This window comes from Narcine bancroftii, chromosome 3, assembly GCF_036971445.1.
Source record: "Narcine bancroftii isolate sNarBan1 chromosome 3, sNarBan1.hap1, whole genome shotgun sequence".
Lineage (NCBI taxonomy): Eukaryota > Metazoa > Chordata > Chondrichthyes > Torpediniformes > Narcinidae > Narcine > Narcine bancroftii.
The window spans coordinates 35,272,691-35,295,418 of NC_091471.1; the positions used below are offsets into that span (position 1 = coordinate 35,272,691).

The following is a 22,728-nucleotide window of genomic DNA, read 5'->3' on the forward strand; positions in this document are numbered from 1 at the left end:
GGGGAGGTGAGGAGAATTCAGGGGAGGTGGGGAGAATTCAGGGGAAGGGGAGAATTCAGGGGAGGTGAGGAGAATTCAGGGGAGGTGGGGATGATGAGGGGAAGCAGAAGAATTCAGGGGAAGTAGAGAATTCAAGGGTGGGGAGAATTCAGGGGAAGTGGGGAGAATTTAGGGGAAGGGGAGAATTCAGGGGAGGTGAGGAGAATTCAAGGGTGGGGAGAATTCAGGGATGGGGAGAATTTAGGGGAAGGGGAGAATTCAGGGGAGGCGAGGAGAATTCAGGGGAGGTGGGGAGAATTCAGGGGGAGGGGAGAATTCAGGGGAGGTGAGGAGAATTCAAGGGTGGGGAGAATTCAGGGATGGGGAGAATTTAGGGGAAGGGGAGAATTCAGGGGAGGTGAGGAGATTTCAGGGGAGGCGAGGAGAATTCAGGGGAGGTGGGGAGAATTCACGGGAGGTGGGGAGAATTCAGGGGAAGTGGGGATGATGAGGGGAAGCAGAAGAATTCAGGGGAAGTGGGGATGATGAGGGGAAGCAGAAGAATTCAGGGGAAGTGGGGATGATGAGGGGAAGCAGAAGAATTCAGGGGTGGGGAGAATTCAGGGGAGGTGGGGAAAATTCAGGGGAGACTGATAAAATTCAGGGGAAGGGGAGAATTCAGGGGAAGTGGGAGAATTCAGGGGAGACGGAGAATTCAGGGAAGGGGAGAATTCAGGGGAAGTGGGGATGATGAAGGGAAGCATACATAGATTGTTCAGTGGTAAAATATGATGTGCTTGCACTGCTTTAATTGTATTTCCCTCTGCATTCTGCATTTTCTTTGAAACACCATACCATGCAGTTTTAGAACTTACTGCAACAATGCACCCTGCATGTTTAGAGCTTACTGCAACAATGCACCCTGCATGTTTAGAGCTTACTGCAACAATGTACCCTGCATGTTTAGAACTTACTGCAACAATGCACCCTGCATGTTTAGAACTTACTGCAACAATGCACCCTGCATGTTTAGAACTTACTGCAACAATGTACCCTGCATGTTTAGAGCTTACTGCAACAATGCACCCTGCATGTTTAGAACTTACTGCAACAATGTACCCTGCATGTTTAGAGCTTACTGCAACAATGTACCCTGCATGTTTAGAACTTACTGCAACAATGTACCCTGCATGTTTAGAGCTTACTGCAACAATGCACCCTGCATGTTTAGAACTTACTGCAACAATGTACCCTGCATGTTTAGAGCTTACTGCAACAATGTACCCTGCATGTTTAGAGCTTACTGCAACAATGCACCCTGCATGTTTAGAGCTTACTGCAACAATGTACCCTGCATGTTTAGAACTTACTGCAACAATGCACCCTGCATGTTTAGAGCTTACTGCAACAATGTACCCTGCATGTTTAGAACTTACTGCAACAATGCACCCTGCATGTTTAGAGCTTACTGCAACAATTCACCCTGCATGTTTAGAACTTACTTCAACAATGTACCCTGCATGTTTAGAACTTACTGCAACAATGCACCCTGCATGTTTAGAGCTTACTGCAACAATGTACCCTGCATGTTTAGAACTTACTGCAACAATGTACCCTGCATGTTTAGAACTTACTGCAACAATGCACCCTGCATGTTTAGAACTTACTGCAACAATTCACCCTGCATGTTTAGAGCTTACTGCAACAATTCACCCTGCATGTTTAGAGCTTACTGCAACAATGCACCCTGCACTTTTGCTTTATTATTCCACTACTTGCTGTACTCGAGCCAAGTTTATTTGCTGAGATAGCACACTTAACAAAGCTTTTTACAGTATCTTGGTGCACATGATAATAAGCAATTCAATTTAATGTGTGCATTCAAACCTACCTCACAGGTCTTGATGTGCTCCATTTGCCATTCCTCCTGGATCTTCCCCAAATTGGAAACATTCTGCTGATACTGTCTATCTGTGAGGGGGAGAAACAAGATACGAAACCACAAATTAAGTCACAAGCATGGGACAGATAAAACAAGAACATTTTCTTACAGCATCTTCATTTCTATGTTCCACGCAATGGTCACAAGCAAAACATCATAACAAAAACCGAGTCAAAGAAGTAGGCTTTGGATTGTGGGAGGCAGAAATTTATATGCTTTTTACATAGCCACTTTATTTCGGGATATTATTCCCTTTTTTCCAGAACACGTGCTGTGTTCAATGCATGAAACCGGAATGGGGGTGCCATTCCAGTCCTGAGTGCAGTACCTTGGGTAAAGGCTAGTTTTAGCAGGTGTAAATGAAGCTATTTGCATTGGAAACATTCAAGTCTGGTTTATTGACCACTTTCTGTAACTGGATCAGAAACAGCATGTCCAATACCATCACCTTGATGTTTACCGAGCTGACCCACGACTGTGCAGCGAGATACAGTTCTAATCACATCATCAAGTTTGCTGATAACACAACTGTGCTAGGGCTCAACAGCAAGAGCGATGAGTCAGCTTACAGAAAGGAGGTGAAATCACTAACGGATGGTGCAGAGACACCAATCTACACCTGAACGCCAACAAAACAAAGGAGATGGTGGTTGACTTTAGGAAAGCCCGGTGGGGGGGACAACTCTTTGCTCCACCATCGAGGTAGTCAAGAGTACCAAATTCCTTGACATGCACCCAGCAGAGGACCTGGTCCCCAACACCAGATCCATTGCCAAGAAGGCCCAACAATACCTTTATTTCCTGCAGAGGTTGAGGAAAGTCCAGCTTCCACCCTCCATCCTCACTACATCCCATGTAATTACATCACCGCCTAGTTTGGAAACTGTATCATCCCAGAACACAAGTCCCTGCAGCGGACGGTAAAGACTCCTGCGAGGATTAATGGAGTCTCTCTCCCTGCCATGATAGACATTTTTAACGGCCACGGTTTGCAGAAAGCCATAAACATTGTGAAGGACTCCACATACCCCTCCCACAATCTATTCTCCTTCCTGCCATCTGGGAAGAGGTACTGAAGCGTTCAGGCTCTCACAACCAGATTACGAGACAGCTTTTTCCCCCAAGCCGTGAGGCTTCTGAACTCCGGGGACACAGGGCTAGCGTATGTAACATGATATTTATAAGAAATATGTTATTTAGATAAAAGTTCCTGATGTAATTTATCCATGTAAATAACCAGCTCCATGGTCCGGAGAAAATGCTATCTCGTTTACAAATAAAACATAACTTGTCTTTCACATTTAGCATTCTCCTTAATCAGTCTTGGTTACCAGCTTTTACTCTTAATCTTCTATAACTAATCTACCCACCATCAGCATTGGGGTGAATTTAAGTTATATAAATTATGTTGATTTATTGTGTTATCATTTCTCCCTTGCACTTCATTTTGAATATGTAAGCATGCCGTGATATTCAGAGTCCATTAAAGAGAGATTGCAACACTACTGAAGACATCTCTAAGAATATTCAAGAAGATTCATCCAGGCTAATATAAAAATGCATGGAAAACAAATATAGCACTTAAGTATGGAAATTGGGAATCCTGCAAGCAATACCAACAAACCAGTCATTGTGCCTCACCAGTTACAAACAAAGAGGTCATTATATGAGAGCCCAATGTATCACAAAGCAAAGAGATTGTTATTCAAAGAGAAACTCTTGCTTTGAGACAAACAAACCAAGAAAGTTAAATCTGGAAACTCAAAGGGTCAAGATTGGCACAAATACACTTGGATTAGATTGGAGGAAGGATTTGCTTTCTACTCCTACCAGGTCATCTCTTTATCAGGATGCACCATCTTGGTACCAAACACGCAATTTGAAAATAACATCCACTGTTAAAGGAAACTTAGCCTCTTCTTCTGGCAGCTCGTTCCAGATAGCGACTACCCTCAGAGAAAAAGTTGTCCCTCAAGTTCCTCTTTGATCTCTCCCCACTCACCTTAAACCTATGCCCTCAAGTTCTAGAATCTTGGGATTGTGAGCTTTATCCACGGCCCTGGAGATTTTATAAACCTTTATAAGGTCACCCCTCAGTGTCCTATACTCCATGGGAAAAAAGACCCAGCCTATCCTAAAAGCTCAAGTCCTCCAGATCCAGCAACATCTTGGTGAATCTTCCCTGCACCCTTTTCAACAGATTGACATTTCTCCTGCAGCTGGATGACTGGAATGGCAGGCAGTACTCCCAGTATGGCCTCACCCATTCCTGCCACAGCTGTACCATGATATCCTAACCTTTGCACTCAATACCCAAGACAGGATCATTAATTTTACCTCCTATTCCTCTGTGCAGAGCTTGGTCTTCTTCTTCTGTCTGCTCTTGGATTTGTGTCTTCCTTGTATCTGTGTCTCTTCTGACTTTCCTGTTGAGCTGCTTGTCTCAGTTTGTTGGGTATTTTTTTTCCCCATGGTTTCTTGATGTTGGTCCTCTTCTTCTGGGCTGGTTATCTGTTGTGTCTCTTGCTTCCTTTTTTCTTTCTCACCCCCCCCCCCCCCCACCTTTCCCATTGCTTTTATTATCTTCCAGCTGGGAGTCCTGCTGTCGGGCCTCTCTCAGCTGTTTGTGCTGTGGAGTTTCACTGTTCCCCCCTCCCATCGGTGTTCTCCCTGTCGCGCATGCACAATTGCGCACCTCTGTTTGGCTCAGTGAGCCATTTTTGCAGTCCCGCGGTCGGAGGGTCGTGACCCTGCGGGGTCTCCACTAACCTTGGGGAGCGGGCTCCTCTTTCCACAGCGGGTCCTTGCTTTTTCGTGCAGGTAAGGCCTTCACCTTTCTCTTCCGACGTCTTTCCTTTTTTTCCCGTTGTTTTTGTTTTTTTCTTTCTTGAGTGCCATTTTCTCCACACCTTAATCTTTTATTTGTTGTGTTTTATGTATCTGGGGCTTTGCTTTTTCTTCACTTTTTTCTGGAGAGGGCTGGTATTCTCCTACCGGCCACTACTCTATCACGTGACTCCTCCAAGACAGGATCATTCGATACCCAACATCTCAAACCACATAATCAGAGTAGATGTAAGTGCTACCAGCCAATAGCAATGGACAATTAAGATTTTGATTCCTGAACACTTTTGGGTGTATTTTATGGATTTGGGGCTGTTGATCATGAAAATCACCTTAAAACTTTCCTATCACATACCGTTTTTTTAGAAATAACCTATATTTGTGATATCCCATCATATTTTAAATTTTAAATCTACTTCAAGCCTACAAAGCCACGAAGCGCAACATGTCCTTGAGCATTGGTAATGACCTTCTGGAGATTGTATCTGATCCTTCTGTAGATATCTGAATCTCTTGATCTGAACGCCACAGATCTGGTTTTCAACAATTTGTGGATCTCTTGGTTCAACCATGGCTTCTAGTTAGGACACACCCAGATAGTTTTAGTTGGAACATGCTTGCCTATGCATTTCCTGATAAAGTAGGTGATCACTGTGGCATATTCATTTGGATCTGCCACTGATTCCTTGAATCACTGACTCCAGACAGTCACGAAGCAGCTCTCAGACCAGGGATGGCCAAACCACGACTCGCGAGCCACATGCGGCTCTTTGACATGTAATGTGCAGCTCGTGGCAAAACCTTACATGGGGGGAAGGTAGCTGTGGTCAGCAGGGAGGGTAGGTGTATGCAGCGGGGAGGGTAGCTGTAGGCAGCGGGGAGGGTAGCTTTCGCCAGGTGGGAGGGTAGCTGTCACCAGCGGGGAGGGTGGCTGTTAGCGGGTTGCCAGCTGACTGTCAACAGCCTGCCTGCTGCTAGGCACCTGAAAGCTGCTAGCTGCTTTGCCTAATAGTGCCCCCCCAAGTCACCATTAGGGGCAGCTTACAGAGGCCAGTCAACCCATTGGGCATCTAACATTTGGGTCATAGGAGGAAACCAGAGCACCTGAGGGAACAGCACTTCTGCAGGTAGAACATCCAAACTGCACACATACCGCACCAGGCACCACTCAAGATTCGTCAGGGATAAACATATGCTGCTTTCAGGTGCCTAGGGGGAGTGCTCAAAAGCGGAGAATATACCTCTCCGAGGTGGGTTGAGTAAGTACACCTCGGGGACTGGTTCTCCATTTTCAGGTGGCCTCCTGACAGCCGCATTCTGGTATTTTAGACGGTTTTACATTCAGGTATTATGGCCACCTGAAAGAGGCTAACGATAGTGTTAGTGGGTGTGGCTTCCGATCACATGATTCCTACAGCTCTCAAACATCTGAAGTTTATGGGATGCAGCCCTTATAATAAGCAAGTTTGGCCACCCCTGCTCTAGACCATCTTATTTCAGCCTTCTTTCCCAGTGCAGTGCTCTCAATTTTTGCCTGTACACAGGAAGGAGGAGCACAAAGAGATGGTCTTTCATTCCTTTCTGTGGAGGTAGAAAGGAACGGTAGGCATCCATGACGGTGCTATGGATGATATTTGTCGATCCTCCAGTGCTTGCTTAACAGCTGCCTGTGAAGAGCTATGGATTGCAGTGAGAATAATGGTCATAAGTTCCCTCAAGGGGTAGAACATTTGACACTTTAGGACTAGATGTTCAAGATGAGGAGAGCAGTCATGGGTCTAAATCGCCTCACCTGAGCACCATGAAGATTTAACAATGAAGAGGACATTGCCTTCTCTTCCTTTATCCTAAGACATCGTAACCTGCCATTCTGAACCTTGACAAAGGTCTTTCAAAATTCCACAAAGACCATTCACTACCCATCCCTCATTGATCCTCTTGGTCACCTCTTTATAGTTTTTATAATAGATATCTAGAGTCAATTGCTATTGATTGCTAATACAGGATCAGGAGCAAAGAGGAAATGTAAAATGAGGATTTAATTTTTTATGAGCAAATTAGTTTATGCAAAATGGTACTGTTTTAAAAACGCTCAGTCCCATTTTAGATTGGGACTCACATATGCACATGAACAGACTGGCTCCAAGAATCTATTCTCTTTCACTGTTATGGCAGAGGGTACTTCCAGTTGTGACACAGCTGTGCAGTGGGTACGGCAGGAACACAGACTCAGTGCCACTTCAGTTTGTGGTATATTAACATGCCTGGACGCTCTTGGAATTTAACTATAATTAAAAGGACTGCAGTGGGTCCATGGTTCCTCCCACCCCCCCCACCTCATATTCCATCATGTTATGTACAATTTGTTCTTCATTCATGCTAGCAAACTAGTTTAGTGATTGGGGAAGTCCCTTATTAACCAACAGTGGTGTCCACAGTGCTCTATCTCACACAGTAAAACTCCAACCATTCTGCAGATTGTTCAGCTATCCTGTTCAGCATCTAACTTACTCCATGCTCCAGAGCAGTGGTTCTTTCCACTCACATACCACTTTAAGTATTCCTTATGCCAAAGGTGCTCTGTGATTAGTAAGGGATTGGTTAAGGTGTGTATATCTCTGTGCTACTTGGGAGGCTTCTTAACTAACTTAGAGATGCAAGATTTAAATAACAGAAGAGATTTTACTTAGTGATGCCTCAGGAAATTGTTCACAAACTCACATATATATACATACGCCCTACAGTGGTGCACTACAGTTACTACAGTGAGAAAAAGAGTGTATTCTTACACGGTTACAAAATAGTTCACATTATCCTGATTATATAACATGCCTCCTTCTCAAGATAAAGAAAAATTTAATGGTATCACTTTCTTTCCAGTGCAACTTAAGTAACTGAACTTGTATACTAGTTTATTTACACAACTATTTTTAAATAGTTCTAATCAATATCACACTGGCGGCAGTAAGTTGGTTCGCCATCTTGTGGATTTGGCTGTGACCATTGGGCTCTGTGTTGCTGCTCCACGTGGAGGTGATGTAGCTTGTTGTGTTTCACCTGACAACTGTTGTGTTGATGTTTCGGTATTAGTGGTTGTGGTCTCTTCACTTGATACTTCACTTGATATTGGTGTTGCAGGCTTTGTTGGTATTAAAGCTTTCTGCTTCATCACATCTTATGCCGGCCGGATGTGAATTCTGCTCCTCCTCAGCTGATTGCCAGAGTCTGTCTCAACAATGTATGATCTTGGTGTCTCAGCTTCTCTGATGACTTGGATTCTTCATCCGGATCTCATAATTGACAGAGATCAATCTCAACTCCTGACAGCTATCCAGATCTAGAATTGCTGGTCTGTCTGCACCTAACACATAGAACGTACAGAGGATGTTCTTTCCCTTATGGCAGCCATTGATCTTAGCTCTCCCTAGCTGCTTGATCATGTGTTCACTATAGGCCATTAATGTGGCATTGGCTGTTTGCAATGCACCATCTTTTGGATACCCTTTTATTATGTTCTCTGGTAACATCTGAAGGTAGAGTCTGAGTGGAAGGACGTTGCTTTGTGATCCAGTATCCAGCCTCACCTTTAGGTTAAATATCGTAAGCTTGTTCTGGATTGTCCTCTGTATTTGGATCCTTGTGTGCAATTCGCTTCCTTCTTTCATCTCACCCGACATCTTGTGAAGGTGTATGGATTCTATGTCCAGTATCTAGGTGTCGGAGACCTCACTGTTGTTTCCTTTTATGTGGTGGATCTTCTTGTCTTTTTTCTCCACTGGTATTACTGTTTTCTTCATACCAGACTTGCATATCTTCATCCAATGGTTTGCTTTACCACAGGCTCTACATTCAGAACCGTATGCAGGGCATTTGTTTCCGTCATCGAAGGGGTGTTGCCTGCCTCACTTCCTGCAGGTCTTGGGGGTTTGCACTTTTCTGATTGTGTTCTTTATAGGATCAACCCTTCCTTCTCTTTGCTGTGGGTGCATAGATAGGGATTTCATTTGCATCCTCGTGGCTTCGAAAGCTCTGGCTATGTCTACAGTTCAGCCAGCTTCAAGCTATCCTTCCCTATAAGAGACTTCTGCACTTTGGGATGGGCACTCCCCCATATTAGTTGATCAACTAATCTTTCCTCTATATCATTAAATCTGCATTTCGCAGTGACAATTTTTAGTCTAGTGAGGAAGTTATCAACAGACTGCTCAGACCAATTATGAGATCTTCACAGACTGCGGTTGAAATTTGAGAAGACTGAGGCAGACAAGAGAAAACCAAAAAATGAGGGAGATGGGCACTCCACGAAGACTCCTGCAGCCTTCCAAGGCCTCAAGGAAGTGACCGGCATCCTATGTAAACACTGTTGGGACTAACTCTGCCCTTGGACATTGGCAAATGAACCGGTGTGGACTTGAAGGGCCGACATGGCCTGTTTCCACGCTGTAAACAGTTATATGGTTATATGGTTTCATCAGTCTTTTGCATTAAGCCTTGAAATTCATAGAGTTTAATTCTATAATGAGACTTGGGTTCAAGGTGAGAAACAAACTTTCCAAATATCTGCTCTGGATCATTTTTCTCCCCCTCTGTAAGCTCCCAGCTATTAAATAAATCAAGGCCTCGCTCCTCTGTCCCGAGAAGTATATAACTGACCTTTGCCTCTGTTATTGCATTTTTAAAAGAGCTGTTGAATGCTAATTTGCACTCCTGCTGAAACTTTTTAAACAATTCAACAATGTCTTCAGCCTCCCAGCCCATCACTGGGTGACCTGCTATGGCTCCATTTTCTCAGTAATGCTTTTTTTCTTCTTTCCCTTGGTATTTCAGTGACTTACGATCAATTGTCTGGCTTTATTCTTGTTCTCTTATACCGCTGCCACTTTGTTATGTCTGTGTTACTCAAATAACAGAATAGATTTTATTTACTGATGTCTTCCACCATATCAGGAAACTGTTGGCACACTCACATAGACATACACCCCACAGTGGTACACCACAGTTACTACAGTGAGAAGGGTGTATTCTTACGCAGTTACAAAATAATTCACATTATACTGACTATATAACAAGATGGTATGTGGGTGGAAATAAAAAGTTTGAAAACCACTGTTTTAATTGTGCCTAATTGACTCATTATGTGTATGGTTTCCAACTCCAAAGGAAATAGCCCAATGACAATTTTTCTCAAACAAAATATTTCAGTAACAATGAGGTTCTGAGTAAGGAATAGTTGGTTGTAGATTTGCTCACTCTTTTCTCTGTATCTTCCTTCTCTACACTAACACATGCATTTTCCACTGATCCTTTTCTGATGAAAGGTGATTGATTTTTATTCTTTTTAACTCTTCATTGTGCAGGGAGGTGGGACTAGAAAGGGGTGTTTGGTTCGGTGCGGACTAGAAGGGCCTAATGGCCTGTTTCCGTGCTGTAATTGTTATGTTATGTTATGTTTTGTTATTCATAGACCTGTTGACTGTCTGCATTTTCACTTTTTATAATTGAGTCAACATTTCACTTGAATTATCATTCAAATGAATTACCATCAAGAGCAGTGATTCTCAACCTTTCCTTCCCATACCACCTTAAGCAATCCCTCACCATCACAGAGCACCGATGGGATAGGGATTAATTACAAGTGGTATGTGAGTGGAAAGGAAAAGGTTGAGAACACAGGTGGTGGGGGGGGGGTTTAGAATGAGTGTCCAGAGTGCAGCCGGGTCTGTACTGTGGAAAAAGCCAGGGTTCAGCAACATGGGTAGATTTGCTGCTAAAGTCCAGAGTGCTCGCGTATTTCCCACTCCCTTTAACCTCACCAGGTTTACTGAAATATTTATTATACTGTGTGAGATGAAAGCAGGCCTCAGGCCAAAAACGTTGGTTATACAGTATATCTTTGCTTCCTATGGATGCTGCATGACCTGCTGAGTTCCTCTAGCATTTTTGTGTTTTCACTGCAATCACAGCATCTGCAAACTTTTGTGTTTCACACAAATAGAGTGAAATATGTGTTGAAGTATTTTTACTGACCAAGATCCATCCAAGTTTATTTTTCATCCGAATTTACCAGTACAACCCAGTCCACGGAACAGAACAATGCAAAGCACGCGTACAGTCAGAACAAACATAGAGACAAATGATACATATGTATATATATAATATATATATATATGTATATTAAAATAAATATTATTAATAAATACTAGAGTCACAGAGAATTGTTTTAGCAGTTTCACTGCCTGCAGGAAGAAGCTGATCCTCAACATGGTCTTCTGACCCTGACATTTCTGTATCTTTTTCCTGATGGGAGTAGCGGGAAGATGCTGCATGTGGGGGTCGTAGGGGTCCTTACTCATTTTATGAGCCCCATTTAAATCCCGGTAGGTCACATTGATTGGGGAGGAAGACCCCGGAGTACCTCTCTGCAGCTTTTATGCTCCTGTGGATTGACCTCTGTTAGGTCTGCTTTGTTCATGAATGAGTGAGACAAACACCAGGCTGAGTCGAAATCAGGGTTCTTTCTTCTTTATTACCGGATTGTAACACTTGCGACCAACCATGTTAGTCGGAGAATGCATTCTGCCGTTATCAGCAAAATGGTGATTTTTTATACCCTTGGATACATGCTTAGAACATCATCATATCATTACTTGTCCAATGACTAAAACTGTTGCTATCCTTTCCCTACTAGCTTCCTGCCTCTCAATCCATCAATGTCTCTCTTATCTTGTAAGTACAAGGATGCATTTACATCTTGTTACTGCCCTGTACAGGGCAGGGTAACTCCTTACACATTCCCATCTCATGATGTTTTACCTTACACCTCCCATCCAATACCACACTGTGATACACCAGGCCAGGGCACTCTCGATAGAGTTTCTGAAGAAAGTTGACAGAATGGTGGCTGGTAGCTTCGCCCACCTCAATCTTCTCAGGAAATGCAGTCGCTGTTGCCTTCCTGTCAAGTGAGGAGACGTTGTGTATCCAGGAGGGGTCATTTCTTAAATCGACTCCTAAGGATTTGGCACTCTCCACTACTAAGCTATTAATATGGAGTGAAGGGTGGTCCTCCTGAAGTCCACCATCATCGCCTTCATCTTGTCCACATTGAGATTCAGGTTGCTATTCCCGCACCATTTCATGAGATTTTTGACCTCTTCTCTGTATTTTGATTCATCGAAGTTGCTAATGAACCCGACTACTATCATGTCATCTGCAAACTCGATGACTCTGCGGAGCTGGATCTGGCAATGCAGTCAGGGGTCAGCAACCTGAACAGGAGCAGGCTGCGCACACAGCCCTGAGATGCACCAGTGCTCGGAGTGATAGCGTTCAACGTTCTGCTGCTAACCCAGACAGACTGTGGTCTTTCCAGGTACAGAAGGGATGTCGAATCCCAGCGAGGCCATCTTCTCCAGCAGCCTCTGGGATAGGATTGCCTGGGATATGGGTCATGGTGCCATATGGCAGTCGTCACTGAGGCTTATTATCATCACCCTCTTTTGTACTGGGATGATAATGGGTGTCTTGAAACCCATGGGGATGATGGATCCAATTTCCCAGAAAAGCTGCTGGTCTGGCACCAAAGATATGAGGGTGGCACATTTTTGGTGTCCAACTGGATGCAATAACCTCTGCAATTTTTATGGAGAGATAATTCTGCTGTTACTGGGAGAAGTTGCTCTAGTTTCTCTTTTCTCTGCACTTTCAGCAAACTAGGTTTAGTTGAGGTTCTGCACCTGAACCCACTTAGAACTAATTGGCTGGTATATTCTTTTATAATTTATGTCCTATTATTCGATATATTGTGGCGGACCTTCGCAACTCCCCCACGGGGCCTCACAAAATGAAGGATGAACTCAACGATCCAGCAGGCTGCATGAGGCCCGCAGCGCTGCCCTCCAACTGGCCACAACCAAAAGAGTTTAACTGGCCTATCAGGGAAAGCGGATCGCAAACAACCAATCAGTGCTGAGAGGGTTTTGACCACACCCCTCAGCTTGAGAATAAAAGCAGGGCTGTGAGTCCAATAAAGCTCAGTGTGTTTGTTTGTGTCGTTCTTTCAGGGAACAGTGTGTTCTTTCTGAGCTAACCTGCATACACCTATAACCTCTCCTGTGCTACAGGCTCCGCAGAGCCATAGCTTGTAGCAGCGAGCTACACTATGATATTATTTTATGTTCCTCTCCAGACCAAACAATTATACTCTACATCTCTCTCCACAGATCTGTTGAGTGGTTTATTTGGTAGCCGACCACTACAAAGAAACACACTCACACCGTGTGGCAGGTTAAGCTTGTGGTGATATGTAATTACACCATTAGGTCACCAGGGGTCATCCTTGTGACCTTATATATAAATCAGTCCAGAGCTACAGTCTAGCCTTCCAAGTTTGTCTTGCAGAGAGACAAGACCTCTTAGTGTACATATTAGTTTATTAAAGCTGTCTTATACTCACACTGCTGGTGTGGTTATTGTCAGTACAATTAAATAAACTAATATGATAGCTACTAGGATGGAAGCTGCTTCTGCTCCAACGCGCATTCCTGACCACCTGGAGACTCTTCCTGAGAATGGGATCCGGGGACGACCAGCATGCACGTGCATCTGAGGACAGAGATGGCGAGGGACTGCTGTACTGGAATCGTGGTGGAATGCAGGGAAGACCACAGAAGTATGATAGGGCAGGTAAGAAAAGCCAAGAGCCCTGCCTGCCCATGGGTTCGCTGGTACGGTACAGGCGCCGCCGACTCTAAACCATGGTCCGATCACTACAAGCACGGGTGGAAGAATTTCCACAAGTCGTGCTCCCGATCGCCACGTATGTGCAAAATTCCCGACCATTCCAGAGCCACGGAAAGTTACAGTCACTCCCCCAGTAGCAGTTTCCCCAGTACCACGGAGACCTGACGCTACCACTGGGATTTCTCCTAAGCTTGCTGCAAATGTCCCAAAGCCAGAGACTCAGCCAGCAGCCCTAAGCACCCAGGTTACTCCTCCAGCAGACACAAGCCACACAGAGGCTCTACCAGCAGCTCCCAGTACCCCAGGGTCCTCCCATACTATACCTAAGGGACCAGAGACTATTGGGGTTAGATTTTCAGTGGCATTTAGAAAGCATTACAATAGTGCACAACGTGCCTCACCCCCCACTACGCCTTACGAAGAAACAACACTGCAGCCTGTCTGTCCTGAACATAGAACCCCCTCCGCTGTTCACACACCTGACCCCAGATTGCACACCAATAGCCACAAAGAGCAGGAGGTACAGCCCGAGGGAGAGAGCCTTCATTAGGACGGAGGTCTGCAGGCTAGTACAGGAGGGCATCATAGAGCAGAGCACCAGCCCCTGGAGAGCCCAGGTAGTTGTAATAAAGTCAGGAGAAAAACTGCACATGGTAGTGGATTACAGCCAGACAATCAACAAATTTACACAACTAGATGCCTACCCCCTGCCATGCATAGCAGACATGGTCAACAACATTGCGCAGTATAAGGTGTTCTCCACCATAGACCTGAAGGCAGCATACCACCAACTGTCCATTAGAAACAGCGATAGCATTTACACGGCATTTGAGGCAGACGGCAGGTTGTATCAATTTCTGTGACTCCCCTTCAGTATCACCAATGGAGTGACCCTGTTTCAGAGAGAAATGGACCGAATAGTAGATGAGTTCCAACTGAAGGTGGTGTTCCCCTATTTAGACAACGTGACAATATGTGGCCACACTCAGAAGGATCATGACACGAATTTAAAATGCTTCTTCCAGGCAGCTGAGGAAAGGAACCTAATATACAACAGGGATAAATGCGTCTTTAACGCCAGGAAGTTGCCAATCCTGGGCTACATAGTGCAGAACAGGGAAATCAGCTCAGACCCAGCCTGTATGGGCCCTCTCCTAGACCTCCCAGTGCCACACACGCTGAAAAGGTGTTTGGGACTCTTCACTTACTACGCCCAATGGATCCCCAACTACGCCGACAGGGCCCGCCCACTTATAAAAGCTTCAGTTTTCCCACGGTGCCCAGCAACCACCAGAGCATTAGGGACCATATCGCTAAAGCTACCATGCGGTCCATAGATGAGTTGATCCCGTTTCAAGTAGAAACGGATGCATCCAATGTGGCTATGGCAGCCACCCTAAACCAAGACGGACGACCGGTGGCCTTTTTCTCGCGAACCCTACAGGAGTCAGAGGTAAGACACAGCAGTAGAGAAGGAGGCCCTAGCCATTGTGGAAGCAGTAAGGCACTGGCGACATTATCTGGCGTGCAAACACTTCACCCTCGTCACGGACCAACGGTCTGAGGCTTTTATGTTCGATAACCAGAACGGGGAGAATTAAGAATGACAAAATCCTGCGCTGGTGGATAGAATTGTCTATATTTAACTACCACATTCTATACCGCCCCGGGAGACTCAATGAGCCCCCGGACGCGCTGTCCAGAGGCACTTGTGCCATCCTTAACCACACGTCCCAGTTGCAGAGCTTGCACAATGAGCTGGACCACCCGGGGGTCGTTAAGACTGTTTCACTTCATTAAAACTCAAAACCTCCATTTTCGGTAGAGGAAGTGCAGTCAGTGAACAAGAGCTGCCCTATCTGTGCGGAATGCAAACCACAATTTTACCGGCCAGACAAAGCCACCCTGATAAAAGCAACCAAACCTTTTGAGCGTCTCAGCCTCAATTTTAAAGGCCCGCTCCCGTCCAATAATAGAAATGTCTATTTCCTAAACGTAATAGACGAATATTCCCATTTCCCCTTTGCAATCCCGTGTTCTGATGGATCAGCAGCCACGGTTATAAAATGCCTCCAACCCATCTTCAGCAGATTTGGGTACCCGAACTACATACACACAGACAGGGGTGCTGCATTCATGAGTGCAGAAGTACAGCAGTTCTGCACGAGAGAGGGATTGCTATCAGCTGCACCACAAGTTACAATCCCAGGGGGAATGGACAAGTTGAAAGGGAAAATGCCACTATCTGGAAGAAGGTCCTCTTGACCTTAAAAGCAAAAGACCTGCCTGTTACTAGATGGCAAGAAGTGTTGCCAGAAGCCCTACACTCTATACATTCTTTGTTGTGTCCTGCCACTAACATGACCCCACATGAACGTATCTTTTCTTTCACAAGGAAAGCCACGACGGGCCCAGTGCTGCCTAAATGGATGATGACACCGGGACCTGTTCTCCTCCGGAAACACTGCAGACCCCACAAAGCGGACCCGCTGGTGGATCAAGTGGAGTTGAGGCACGCGAACCCTCAGTACACCTTCGTCACATTCCCAGATGGAAGAGAAGACTCGGTGGCCACCAGGGATCTCGTGCCAGCCGGATGTGTGAACAACGCGGAGAAAACACAGATGTCTACGAATCAACAAGGAGCGCAGCAGCAGTCACTAGAACAGTCGTCCATCGAGTCACCCCAGAGGACTATACCACCCACCCTGGAAATCAGGACCCTGGGTATGCCCACCCCACAATATATCACCACCCTAGACTTCATGGCAGGACCTAATCCCATACAAGAGGATCCCCAGCCCACACGGCCACATGGCCATCTAGTACTTCCCACTCCCACATCTCCACCAAGAAAGGCCGAAAGGCAGACGGCACTCCCCACCCATATACCACTACCGAGGAGGTCCAGAAGGCAACAGAAACCACGAAAAATTTTGAACTTATGAAATTACAAACCAGGGAAGGAGGACATGAGGGGGGGGGGGGTGGTGCGGGGGAATAACAATATTTTTAAAGTGGGGGATGAATGTGGTGATATGTAATTACACCACTAGGTCACCAGCGGTCACCCCAGTGACCTTGTACATAAAGCAGACCAGAGCTACAGTCTTGCCTTCCAGGTTTGTCTTGCAGAGAGACAAGATCTCCTAGTGTACATATTAGTTTATTAAAGCTGTCTTATACTCGCACTGCTGGTGTGGTTATTGTCAGTACAAAGCTCACTCCTTTATTAGGGCTGAAAAGGCTGCTTTTATACTGTTCAAGTTCCCGCCGTTTTTTGCTGATTGACAATAGTGGGCAGGAACATCCATGCATATGAATGCCCTTCTTCCCCAGCCTGTTTCTGCTGAGTTAGCTGGGCAGTTTGACCAATGCCATTTTAGGGTTGTTGGTCTGATGATGCCCCAGCTTCTACCCCCGCCAGTTCATTGTCCTAGGAGTCGCTTTAGCGATCTCTCTCCACGTCTGCTGCCATGCGATGTGCCGTCCCGATCTCCGCAACTCGGGCCGCCACAATTTTAGATTTTTAGCATCTGTATCATATCGCATGTGAAACTGTCCTCATTAATGAAACATCAGAATTGCAGGGATAACTTCCAGGCACTGAGGTTGAACCATTTTTGCTGTGAAGAGCAAAACTACTTTCAAGAGAAATGAGGCGAGGAGCCAGAGATATACATCAAGGGGACGCGAGTCGGGGAACTGCAGGTGGCTTTACTGTTGAGTCAAATTCTGAATGTTGCTCTGTGTCCCTCCCATCCCCTGTTCTTTGTCCATTCTCACTCACCGGCATCCTCGGCACTTTGCTTACTCTGGTTCGCCTTTGCCTGCAACTGGAACAAAACAAATACCAGATTTAGTTGATTCATGATATCAGGTAAAGAGGCTGAAGCCTGAAAGGTTACCTCCACATTTCTCTGCTTAGAATGTTGCCTGACTTGCTGAACCTTTATCTCGGATTTCCAGCATCTGCAAACATTTTGCCTCTGATTGATATTACTCAAAATCATGTAGTAGCGAGGTCACTGGCCACAGTTTAAATAATGCACCTCAATGGGTGGGGAATGTTTAGAGCATAAATGTAAGAGGCATTGGGTCATTTGGGTAAAAAGTTGCCAAAGTTTAAATAAAGGTTTTATTATCCACAGAGCAGGATGTTTCCATGCTCAGAAATGAAAAAAAAAACCAGAAAGCATCATCACTGATTAAAAAGAGAGAAGAAATTGTTCATGGCCCGGTCTAAGTAGGTGCTGTGACCATTGTTTTCCCTCCTCACCCCTTGAGAGTAGAAAAATTGAAAGCAAACCCTTATCAGGGGAACAGAAGCCCAATGTTCTCCCCTCACAGGCTGCCTGCTCCCCCACCCATCACTACTGGGTGCTCCCATCATATCCATCACCACAGGGTGACCCCCACCCTACCCATCAGCACCTAACCCGTCACCTTGGGGTGCCTCCCCACCATACCCGTCACCATGGAGTGTCCCCATCCTACTCATGTCCACGGGGTGCCTAGCTCCATGGGGCACCCACCTTCACCAGGGCATCACCAACCCATTGCTCTCCCTCAATGGGACATTTCCCACTTCCCTACACGTCCTCACCACAATAATGACATCCAGTTCATTTTCTCAACACACTCACACCTCCTGCAGCCAATGCAACTCTGGCACTCCTCCACACACACACTCATCCTGGCAGGGCAGTCAGCACCACTTCCCTTTTTGTTATTTTTAAAATTTATTTTATTTAACAAGTCACAATATAACAAATCTCTAACAATATTTCCACAAGCTCAGTATGTGTACATAGTTCATCACCACTTTCTTAAACCCAGTCTGCCAGTATGCATAGCCTCTATTAATGTCTGCTGCAGCACAAACGCTTGATTGCAGCAGCAGGAGATTGTGTAGTTCTTCACCACCAAAACCTCTTTTCCTTTGGTTTTGTGAACTAAACACAAAATTTGTCACGAGGCCCGAATATCACGTTAAGCTTCAAGCTGCTCCCTAACCTAAGTGAAATGGAGTTAAACGCCAACGCTGGGGTTCAGAGCGATGTACAGAAGTGCTGGAGAAACTCAGCATGGGACATTCTCAAAACATTTGTCTTCCTACGAATGATGGTTGAGTTCCTCTAGCACTGTTGTGTATAGCACAAGCTCAGTAAGAAACCATTTCCATTGAAATGTTGTGAAACCAATGACTCAGAAGCTATCGAGAATGATTCTTACTTTCTCCTGCTGCTTGGAGTTGCTGACACCAACGCTTCGATTTAACGTCTGTTCAGCCTCATCCTTTTCTTTACATTTTTGCTCATAGGTTTTCTTAGACTGCAGTGAATAAAAATCATAATGAAAACTAATGAAGCAAAACCGGTTATAAAAGAGCATTCTGCCCATCTTTCACTCCTGACTTTTACCCAGCAATAGAGCACAAAGCCCCACAGCTCCAGTGACCTGGGTATAATCTTGAGCTTTGGGGCTGGTGCATATTCCATCTACAACCATGCACATCTCCACTGGGAGTCTGAGTTTCTTTCCACATCCCAAAGACACACGCGTGGGTTGGTAGGATAAATGGCTGCTGGGAATTGCTCCCAGGGTGCAGGCGATTGGCAGAATCTGTCGGGGGTTGGTGCGCATGTGGGAAGAATAAAAATGGGATTGGCGTAAATGGGTGTTTAAAAGTCAGTTAGGACTTGATGGGCTGAGAGGCTGCATGAGTATAAATATTATCAATGCGGATGATTTATTGTCACGTTATTGCAGGACAATCCCCTGTAATTATGACTTTAAATGTCAGGTGTGAAAATCTAAGCCATTATGTTGAGCCTTAAGCCTCAGCAGAGAGAGAGAGAGAGAGAGAGAGAGAGAGTCCTGATTTGGTGACACGTCAGTTAGCCAGAGATCATTCCAAGCTCTGTGGGATGGAAAGGCAGTCAGTGAGCATCTGTTTGGTGATAATGGAATGCCATGGCAGTCCAGAGCAGGGTGTGGGGAGAGACAATTTAGGTATAATACCTGAAAGAGGTGTATATCATTATGAGAGGCATTGATAGGGTGGACCATCAACATCTTATCCCAAGGATAAATGCATCACAAACAAGGGATTGCGTTTAAGGTGAGGGAAAGGTGTGGGGAAAATATTTTACACAGACAGTGGTGGGTGCCTGGAAGAAGCTGCCAGAAGTTGAGGTGGAAGCAGATAAAATGGTAGTGTTTAGTAGGCTTCTAGATAGACACGTGAAATGTGAAGGGGAAAGAGGGACATCTCTCTGGTCCAAGCAGCAGAGTTTTAGTTTGCTCCAGACATCATGTTCAGCACAGACACGTGATGTGAGGGGCCTGTTCCTAAGCTCTACTGTTCTACATTCTATGTATAAACCAGTGATTCTCAACCTTTTTCTTTCCACTTTAAGTGATCCCTATACCATCGGTGCTCTGTGATTAATGAGGGATTGCTTAAGGTGGAATGTGGGTGGGAAGGTTGAGAATCACTGCTTTAGACCCAACTGTTATTGAAATATTTTGTTTGAGAAAAATTGTCATTGGCCCATTTCCTTTGGAGTTAGGAAACCGTGCACATAACGAGTCAATGAAGTACAAATAAAACAGTGGCATTCAAACCTTTTCTTTCCACCCACACACCACCTTAAGCAATCCCTTACTAATCACAGAGCACCGATGGCCTAGGGAATACTTAAAGTGGAAAGAAAAGGATTGAGAACCACTGGTATCAACCGAACAACCCAAATTACAGTGCCAGCGTTCTGGGTTTATATCTGGCACTGTCTGTACATTTTTCCAGTGCAGGCATGGGTTTACTCTCATTCTCGTGATTTCCTCCCACCCTCCAAATATGTTCAGGGGTCGTAGATTAATTGGTGTATTTGGGTGGCATGGGCTCATGGGCCGGAAGGCCTTGTCACCGTGCTTTGTCCACATCAAAAAAAAATCGAGACCAAGAAGAAAGATGTCATAAAGCGTGAAGAGGAGCAGAAAAGATTTACAAGAACGTTACCAGGACTGGCAGGCTTATAAAAGGAGAGTCCGATAAGATGGGGGGTTTCTGCAGGAAACTATATAGAAGTACTTAAATCATAAAGAGGCATCATTAAGGAGAAAGGTCACAGTCTTCTTCACAGGGTTGGGGTGGGGGGAATCTAAAACTAGACTCCCCTACCCTCTGTGCCAGAGTGAATGGTGGAGAGCTTGCGATGTTGTTAAGCCTACGGACAAAGACTGAAATAGAAAGGTTGAGCACAGTGGGAGTCAAGTTCTGAGCTGCAGCTATTTCAATGTAAGGAGTATTGTAGGAAAAGCAGATGAGCTTAGAGCGTGGATCTGCACCTGGAATTGTGACATCATCATCATTAAGTGAGACTTGGTTATAGGAGGGACAGGACTGGCAGCTCAATGTCCCAGCGTTCTATCATTCTAGATGTGAATAATCGTGGGTATAAAAACTTTCCAACAAGGGCAAACTACAGATTAGTTCAATTTCTTTCAGGTAAATCCATTAATAACCAAAAAAATGCTCCTACTTCCATGGTTTTTTTGTACATCATTGTCTTCTGTTTGTGCAGATTTTCTATGCAATGTTCAATCTGAAAAATAAACAAAAAACCAGCATGATTGGAAGAAAACAGGTCTTCTCGTTGTATTCTGTACCTTCAAGCAACGTCTTCTAGACCAGTACTGTCATAAACCTCTGTAATGTATAATTATCTGGTCGAGCAGGCCTATTGGCCAGTTGTACTTGTGGCCCCTCCCCACAGGCTCCTGTATAAAGGTCCCTGCAACTCAGTGCAGGACAACCGAGCAGTAGGGATAGGCTATGTTCCTAAATGAATTAAAGTTTATTGGTTCCTCCACAATAGACTCCTGAGTGATTGATGGTGCATCAATTTAATTCATTTGGAGTTTCTACAATGGAGCAGATCTTCAAACCACAAAAACTGGAATGACCCTAGTCGCCTGGAGCATCTACCAGCTTTGTTCAACAACTCTGTGCTGTTTTGAGGAATTCCTGCAGGCCTCCTCTAACATTTTGCTACGAGAGACTGACAAACTGCAAGTACTGCACTCCTGGGTCGGCACCCTGATGCCCTCCATGATCAGGGATACCACAATGTACCAGGAGGCCATGGACACCCTCAAAGGGCAATACCTGTGTAAGATCAACATTGTCTATGCTAGACACCTTCTAGTGACCAGAAAGCAACAACCCGGTGAGTCTAACGGCAAATAACTCCAGGCCCTTTGAGCACTCACCATGGCCCGTGAATGCAAAGCTGTGTCTGCTGCAGAGTATAGAGGACCTGATCCTGGATGCCTACGTCACGGGGATCAGGTTGAATTACATACAGACTTTTAGAGCAAGAGGAGCTCAGCCTGCGGAGAGCAGTCAAGCTGGCAGGTATGCTGGAGGTGACTCTCCAGAACGTGGAGGCCTACTTGACCGACAACATGACCTCCTCGTGGTTACCCCGGTTGCAGCCATCCAAGGATGCTCTACCACCCCTCCGCTCCACTAACGACCAGACTTCAGCAACAGTGTTCTGCGAAACCTTCCCAATGCTCTTGACTGGCTCTGGTAACGACCCGACCACAGCTGCAGTGTTCTGGGAACCCTAAAGTTCTATTTTTGAGGACGGGGCAAGCATCAGAAGAAACGCTGCTCTGCGAAGGATTCAATTTGCTCCAGCTGCGGGAAGAAAGGCCACTACACCAAAGTGTGCAAGTCCAAACCCATTCCTCACAGTGCTGTGTGCGGATCATGGGGGGGGCCATCACCTGGGGCCAGCAACGCCATGTGCGATCCATGGGGGCTGCCATCTTAAATGCCACCTTCAGGACCCAGCTGTGCCACATGCAGGCCATGGTGCCCTCCATCTTTGGATCCAGCAACACCACGTGCGGGCCCTGGGACCCACCATCTTGGACGCCACCACCTTCTACTGCAGTGACCTGACGTTAGCCTCCAGCATGCTCAACCAGACAGTCCACACCAACTCCCCAGGTCAATGATGGACATCAAGGTAAACGGCCATGTGACAAGTTGCTTGTCCGATAGGGGAAGCATGGAGAGCTTTATACATCCGGACACAGTGTGGCCTCTTCCTCACAGTACTACCGGTGAACCTGAAGGTCTCCCTGGCATCCAAGTTGTTTACAGCAGACGTTCGGGGTTTCTGTATTGTGACTTTAATGGTGAA

At 45.5% G+C, this 22,728-nt stretch overlaps 1 protein-coding gene across 1 annotated transcript in view; it reads right to left on the reverse strand.

Moving 5' to 3' along the window:
• Positions 1–22,728, reverse strand: part of pstpip2 (proline-serine-threonine phosphatase interacting protein 2) — a 210,050-nt gene that overhangs the window by 35,566 nt on the left and 151,756 nt on the right. The window contains exons 6-9 of the mRNA XM_069923777.1: positions 21,055–21,117; positions 18,743–18,841; positions 17,298–17,343; positions 1,871–1,950 (exon numbers count right to left, since the gene is read on the reverse strand). Of these exons, the coding sequence (XP_069779878.1) occupies positions 1,871–1,950; positions 17,298–17,343; positions 18,743–18,841; positions 21,055–21,117 (288 nt within the window). The remainder of the gene's footprint in view (positions 1–1,870; positions 1,951–17,297; positions 17,344–18,742; positions 18,842–21,054; positions 21,118–22,728) is intronic.